This window comes from Acomys minous (genome assembly GCF_964271855.1).
Source record: "Acomys minous genome assembly, chromosome: 2".
In the NCBI taxonomy this organism is placed as follows: Eukaryota; Metazoa; Chordata; class Mammalia; order Rodentia; family Muridae; genus Acomys; species Acomys minous.
This window is the reverse complement of record NC_140484.1, coordinates 118883946-118891529: the sequence shown is the minus strand read 5'-3', so window position 1 is coordinate 118891529 and position 7584 is coordinate 118883946. Positions and strand designations below refer to the sequence as shown.

The following is a 7584-nucleotide window of genomic DNA, read 5'->3' as shown; positions in this document are numbered from 1 at the left end:
ATCACCTATCAGCTTGAGGAGACAGGAAAGAGAAAAAGTAATTTAAACAGTTTGATTTTTTTTTTTTATCAGATTGACAACAATTACATAATGTGGCAACATTAAGTTTTGGGTGAGACTCTAAGGAAAGCATTCTTGTCCCCTGTCAAAGCAGGGAATGCAGCACGTAGGCTTGCAAAGATTAACAGAGAGGAAACTACGAAAGCCTGATAAGTTCGTCTCCAGTGAGTTCAGGTTTCTCTTTTATAGGAATAACTTCAAACAAAACACACAAAAGATATGTTTTAACACACATTTTTAATAGGGAAAAATACATACATTATCCCAATATCCATGGTGAAGAAAAGGATAGATATGATATAGTTTAGCCAAATAATTAAATACTGCATCTTTGCATATTTCTATGCTAGGTCTCAAAATACAAATAAATACAGTACTTGATGTAGAATAATAGCATTTACTTAAGGCAGATATTGCTTATGGATGCCTATCTACATATATTCACAATACAGTGTCTGTAAATATGCCAGTCTAACAAGTGGATATACACTAGAGGAAAGACTTCTAGTACTGGGGATAGAGAGTACTCTGATTATCTCTCTCTTCTGAGTATTCTTATGTAGCCCAAGCTAGCTATACCTCAGGCTGAACCTTGAACTTATGGTCCAATACCCTTCTGTATCAATCTCCCAAGTATACCTCTATAGTGCTTTATCATTAAGAACAAAATGGCTCCATGGAAACAACATGCAAACATTTGTTGACGCCCCCACCAAGGGAAGCATGCATTCTCATCACACTCAATTTTGTATTATTGGGTGTCCTAAACTTCTCTAAGTTGGAATCACCCAATACCAGGTGCCATATGCACATGCTCTGAACTCACACGCCAGCCCTGGATGTTACTGGATGCTTCTGTTTTCTTGGAATGCCCCAAGGTCTGCTCATGTTCTCTAGCCCCCTTGCCACACAGGTTGCTGCTCCTGCAGGAGTCTGGAGGTAGGCCTGGCTTTCCTAACCTATTTCCATGTCCCAGGGAACTCTAGGTCTCAGCCCCAACCCCAGAACCTCGGGTAGACCCCCTCACTGTGGCACTGCTGTAGGGCCACACTAAATGACATTCCAAGCACTGTAGAACACCACTCTAGACCATGGCCTCCTTGAGTCAACATGGCACAGCATTTGAAAACTTGTGCACTCTTCCTCAGGAAGATTACCTGCGTGGACTTTGTAAATGGCAATGTTTAAACTAACATTGCTGGCTTGAATTGGGAGTTATCTTGGCCTCTAATTCAGTGGCCTTACCATATGTGATTCAGTCATTAGTACACTTATTCATCCATCCATTAACAACTAGCAGGGTATTCAGTATTTTTGGCAGACCTCCAAGATTCCTGCCTCCATGGGCTGGAATGTCTTGAATAGCCAGGAGCCATCCAGGCAAAGTTACATTAATCGAGTGAAGCTTTCTGGAGACAGGCTACTGTTTTGCACTACAGTGATGGATTTATCTCTGAAGCCAAGGCCTCGGGAAATGTGACCCAGGATTGCTTCTTGCTATTATGTTTTCCCATGCCTGTTGCATATGTCATAATACATTGGACACAAAGAGACTCTCACTGCCTGTGGTGTGGTGTGACTGTTTCATAGGCACCACCCACTCTGGTTGAGCGTATTTCCTGCGTAATCAATATGAGGATGTACTTTTATGTAATAATTCTGTTCTATAATAAGACATTGATGATTTCACAATTCCTGAAGATGAGTTTATAAATTCATGACTTTTAAAGAAAGTCAGAAAGCGTGATAAGAAAGCCATATGAATATAAAAATAAATGGTTAGCTATACAAGATATGACAGATCCCTGTTTCTTAGAAAAACTATGATATAAAAAATATCCTTTGAATTCATAATAAACATATGAACTAGAAAAAATGAAACTTCTGCTTTGAACTCATGAGTGTATAAATAAAACCATTGCTTTAAAATTATAATGAGAAAACATATCTAGTTAGATATAGTTATAATGAAGAAGTTTACTATCAATAGTCCTACTGTAACTCCCTTTTTGTGTAATGATTGTATCTATTTTTGAGTGAGATAATTTTTAATCATACGTAGGGAACCTTTGTCTTAGAGGGTATAAAACCAGGACAAAAGTAAATATGTGTTGAAGCCCCCTGCCTCTTCCAAAAATGTGTTCATCTCTCTGATTGTCTGTATTTATGTATTTTTTTCTTTTTGGGGTGGGGGGTTTGTTTGTTTTTTGAGACAGGGTTTCCCTGTGTAGTCTTGGCTGTCCTGGACTCTCTTTGTAGATAAGACTGGCCTTGAACTCATAGAGATCTGCCTGTTTCTGCCTCTCCAAGTTCTGGGATTACAGATGTGCACCACCACACCCAACTTATATGTATGGTTTTATGTATTTATGCATGTATGTATGCATGTATGCATGCATGTATTTATGCATGTATGCATGTATGCATGCATGTATTTATGCATGTATGCATGTATGTATCTATGATGTGTATGCATGAAATTGTGGAAGCCTGTTTGCTCTTGTTTATTGGAGCCTGTAGGCTAGATTTTTTACAACCTACTTTACTTAGGGTTCTTAAACACTTCAACCTCTCTTCTAACCCACCGACCAGAGGAAGGGGAGAAAATGTTGATAGGGAAAAGGACTTGTGGACCTGTTTAGATGTAGTTCCTTGGGCCAGTTCCACTCTGTGTTGTCAAGATACCAGTAGTTCAGCCTAATAGCCAACACCAACAGCAACAGGAATCCTTAGCGTTGGCATGACCCAGCGGAAACAGCTCTGCTGAACTGGCACGAGTCAGTAGAAGCAGCCAGTGTACCAAAAGTTCTCTGGAATGTTCATCTCCGAGAAGCGAAGACCAGCAAAGTGTTTCCACAGTTTATTAATGCAAAAAGCCTCGCCCCACTGTTCGTGTTTTTTTTTAAAGTTTTTTATTAATTTATTCTTGTTACATCTCAATGGTTATCCCATCCCTTGTATCTTCCCATTCTTCCCTTCCTCCCATTTTCCCCTTATTCCCCTCCTAAAATAATCTTGTACAATAAAAGATCCTCTGGAGGAATCTCCATACTTGATCTCAAACTGTACTATAAAGCAATAGTAATTAAAACAGCATGGTACTGGCACAGCAACAGGCTGGTTGATCAGTGGAATAAAATTGAAGACCCAGATATGAATCCACACACATATGGTCACTTGATTTTTGATGTGTTTTTTTTTATACTCCTTTCAACTGTCACATGCCCCCTCATATGTCTGCGCCCAGAAAAACATTACATACCCTCTCACAAGACATCTTCCAGAAAAGCACCACCTGGCCTCTCACAAAACAGCTTCCAGATAAACACCCAATGACACAACTGAGTCTTCAAAGAAATCAGAAACTTTCACTTCAGGAGCTATTCTGCTTAATCCGCTGAGTGTATGGATGCGATTCTTTTTCTCCCTGGCCCCCCAAAAGTTAAGAGTTCAGTGTCTGTCACTGGTCACAGAGAGCACTGGCCCCAGATAAGTATGCTTTATATCCTCAGAAGTCGGCAGAGTGATCTTTCAATGGCTCTACCCACACTTTCCCAGTCTCCCCTGACCAAGTTGAAGCAGCAGGTCTTCCACACTCAACAGTATCAAAGTTCACTCTGTGGCTGGGCTGTTTTACAGTAAAGATGACCTGGTTTGGATGGCATAATTAAGGTCCTCCATGAGCCAACTTCTAGGAATCAGAAAGAAGGGTTGTCTGGGTGGCCCTGGGCTCCTCGAGGGACTTGTAAAATAAAGGTCCATATCTTCTCTGCCAAAAGGGACTGGAAGCCAAATAGGTACACACTTCACTGCCAGTGAAGATCACCAGCCATGCTGTGTAGAGTGCTGTGCCACAGGGACAATCAAAAGCTTTCAGAATCTCAAGGACTGGCCATTTAACCGAGAGCCATATGAGACTGGAAGAGTGCCTGAGGCCTCTGATGAGATGTCAGTCCTTACTGCTGCATGGTGAGACCAAGAGAAGAGGACTGGTGTGTCCACCCCTCCCCCACCAGCTGTTGCACACCAGCAGTCTCAGTGTGCAACAGTGATGAGTCCAACAGGCATCAACAACCCAGGAGACTGTTTTGGAGGATAACTCATTTATTGAAATAGCACAAGTCATGGTGTGGGGGCGTGGTTGGGTAGGAAAAAGGACAAGGGAAAAAATGCCCCTAATTTGCATATGTGGACCCGACTGAATACATTAAAGCAAACATTAAAGACACACCAATTCAAATACCAAAGCATGGGGGAGGAGGCAGGGACTTCTCTATGTATTAGATTAGCAGACTGCAGGTCACATGACTTCTGTGGAGCCTGTTCTCTAGTGGGGAAATAGCTTGACTGACTCTGACATGACATGGACTTTGTCTCTATGGGGTTGAGTAGGTCTAGGCTTGATTTACGCAGGAAGCAGCCCCATTCCTGCCCTGCTCTCTGAGAGAAGTCCCATGGGGCGGGGGGGGGGGGGGGGGATACAGGCATCGTTCTATCAACCGTCATCTGGTTTGGAAATCCACAGGGCCCCAGCTAGCCGTGCCTGCACTCCTAAGCCCTGAAAATGGCAGGATGGTAAGTGTGCTTCCTATTAAGCCACTCAGCTTGTTATCGTGGTGTGAAAATCACAGGAATCAAGCAGAATTGCTTGTGTTGAGCTCTGACCAAAAGTAAATGAAGCCCGGGCGGGGGGGGGGGGGGGGGAGGGAGGGGCAGGGGCATGAAGCAGGCAGATTGGCGCACATGCACCTGATTACCCGAAATTTGGCCAGAACCACAGTCTGGCACTAAGGCCTCCACAATCCAGTACAGGCTGTACCTCTGCAAGGACATCCATCTGACCTTGAGCTGGTGCTACCCTTAGCAGTGATCTTACTAACAAGGAGAGTTGACTGAAACAGCTTATGCAAGCTTCATTGGCTTGTGAGGCCTTTCCCTTGCTCCGGACTCTGTACGCTCATGGCTTAGTGTCAATGCGATATTCTCTGTTTCCAGAGAAACTCAATTTGTGAAGAGTCTTCATTGTTATTCTGATCGACAGCAGTGATAGAAAACACACATGTGCAATGTCTACTGTGTGCCAGTTACTGGGAATGGAGAACCATGCTGCCATGTTTGTTCCAAAGACACTCAGAGTAGAGTAGACAGAAATGTTAAAAGTCAGAACTTAACAAAACAGTGCTATGGCAATAGGAGTCAGGGCACTGAGCTGGTTACTGCGGGATGGAACACACACAGCTGCCACACCCTGCACAGGACCCGTCAGAGGAGCCAAAGAATGATTCCCAAGGGCAGACACAACAGAAGTGGGTAATGTCGGCTCTGCTCTTTTCTGTGGGCTTGTTGGGTGGAGGCTGCAAGCCTGGCATCTCTGTGGCTGTGAATTCCTCACCTCCTACTTGAACTGAAAGCCTTCTATGGGCAGTGGGGGAGGGGCAGGGTGGCAAAACAAAGTCAGCAAACACGAAACAGCTGAGAGGAAAGAAGCTCTTGGGGGATGTTTCAGCCTCGGTTCCAGCTCAGCATACTGAGTCTCACCCCCCCCATCCTTCGTACTGAGCCAGGAAACCCCAGCTACAAATTTGGGATGATTTCTAACCTATGTCCTGATGAATACAGAGTTAAATAAGTTTTCAGTGTACTACGCTGGCCACTACTGAACTGACTGTCCTCATAAACGAAGTACTGTGAACACATCAACGGTGGCCACCTGAGTTTGGGAGCTCACTATGGAGTGTTGATGTTTATATGTCGAAAGACCATAGTGCAAAGCACTCATTCATATCATTAAAGATAAACAAGAGTGTCAATGTTGGTGTTTGCAGTCCCAGTAAGACGTCTGGCTTGCTGGTGAGCACAGCCACCATGAATGGAATCAAAGGCTTGGCATTTTCTTGAAATGACAGCCTGATGTGGTGATGTGTGCAAGACATTAAAGACACACCAAGAATTGTCACTTGCTCACCATTGCTGTGAATAGGAAGTTACCGCCTCAGGGTCTCAGAACCTCAGACAGCAGCGGTGCCTAAAGAAGCACCACAGATCTCTAAGACAGCACTCCAGCGACATGTCCCCTCTTTCAGAAAGGGAGGGGCCGTGTGCTCCCAATACTTCCAAAGGGGCCCAGCTTCAAGAAAGGACGAGGAAAGAAGCCTAAAGCCTAAACATTTGAGCAAATTAGGTCATTTAGATCCATGGGCAGCACCTGCCTGGGCTTGGCCTTCCTCCTGCCCAGCTGGCTGGCAGACCTCGGGCATCTGCCCTGGCTGGACAGGACCTGCAGGTATTGGTCATTATTGCTGTTTTGCTGGTCACTGCTAGATGCTGCGGACACAGAGTCGGATTCTGTGAAGGATGGCTCGAACTTGGCTTTGCCTCTGGCCTTCAGAGGATGCTGTGGGTACCGGGCATTCCTGGACCGTGGTTTTTTGTTTATAACTGTAGGCCTATCAAGCTGGCTTTCAAAACTTTTATCCTCAGATCTATAGTACACCCTGCGCTGGTACTCAGGGTCTCTGTTGTCGCTTTCTGACCTGTCACCAGTATAAAAACAAGAAGCCCGAGGGAGATCTGTCAGGGAGCCTGGGGGGATTGACCATTGGACCAAATCTCTCCTCGGCATCTCTTCATCTTCTTCACTCAGCTCTGGAGAACAAGGCTGGCCGGGGGCCCAGGACATGTACTGCTGCTGCACATTCCTGGGCTGAAGCTCTACAATGTCACCAAAAGCATCTATCTTGAAATGTCTTTCTGGCCAGAAAGCTGGCTGGGTCTTTTTGTGAAAGTCATGTGCATTAACAACATAGTATCTGGGAGCACGGGGTCTGTGGCCCCGTGTCATCAAGGCAGAGACCTCAGGTCCACAGAAAGGAGATCTGATGGGCTTAAAGTCCTTTCGGGAAAGAGGCTCAGAGCGGATGTCTTTGAGGGGCTGTGTCTGTGTCACAGGTGAGCAGGATCTCTTTTTGTGGAGGTTGCCAGTGCTGACACAAGACCCACGTGGATACCTGTAAGACAGAAGTAGTTAAGTAGATATAGCCTCGGTCTCCCTCCACATGTCCGGGAATTCCACAGCATCTCTGGGTGATCTGTGAACTGCAGTGAACATCTCAGCACCACGAAGTGACAAGAAATGCTCCATTGGGGGGGCACAGAAAGGTGGGCTTCATTAATATAGCCTATCACTGCTTCTGTAAGCAGCGTTTCACCGGACCAATGTTTGTGGAGTTCATGTTGGGAACATTGCTCTAGTGGGCTAACCTGCCCTCCAGCTTCTCAGACACTCCCTTGAGTGTCCACTTGGGGGAAACAGATCTGCTCAAAGGACCAGTGAGTATGGCTTGACGCTCCCCACCCCCACCCTGTGATCTCCCAAGAAGGGACTTAGATCCCTCCTTGTCAAGGTACCACAAGGATATGAAGACAACTTGCTTAAAAACAAAATCTCAAGTTGGATGAAAACTTGAAGAAAGGAGGGAGAAAATTATATTTATCTCCATGGCGTCTACTGTGCCACAAATGATG

The 7584-nt window shown here is 45.0% G+C and overlaps 1 protein-coding gene across 1 annotated transcript in view; it reads right to left on the bottom strand.

Moving 5' to 3' along the window:
- Positions 1-4156: 4156 nt before the first annotated feature.
- Positions 4157-7584, bottom strand: part of TMC3 (transmembrane channel like 3) — a 42434-nt gene continuing 39006 nt past the window's right edge. The window contains exon 22 of the mRNA XM_084773960.1: positions 4157-7067. Coding sequence (XP_084630086.1) covers positions 6221-7067 — 847 coding nt within the window. The 3' untranslated portion in view covers positions 4157-6220. The remainder of the gene's footprint in view (positions 7068-7584) is intronic.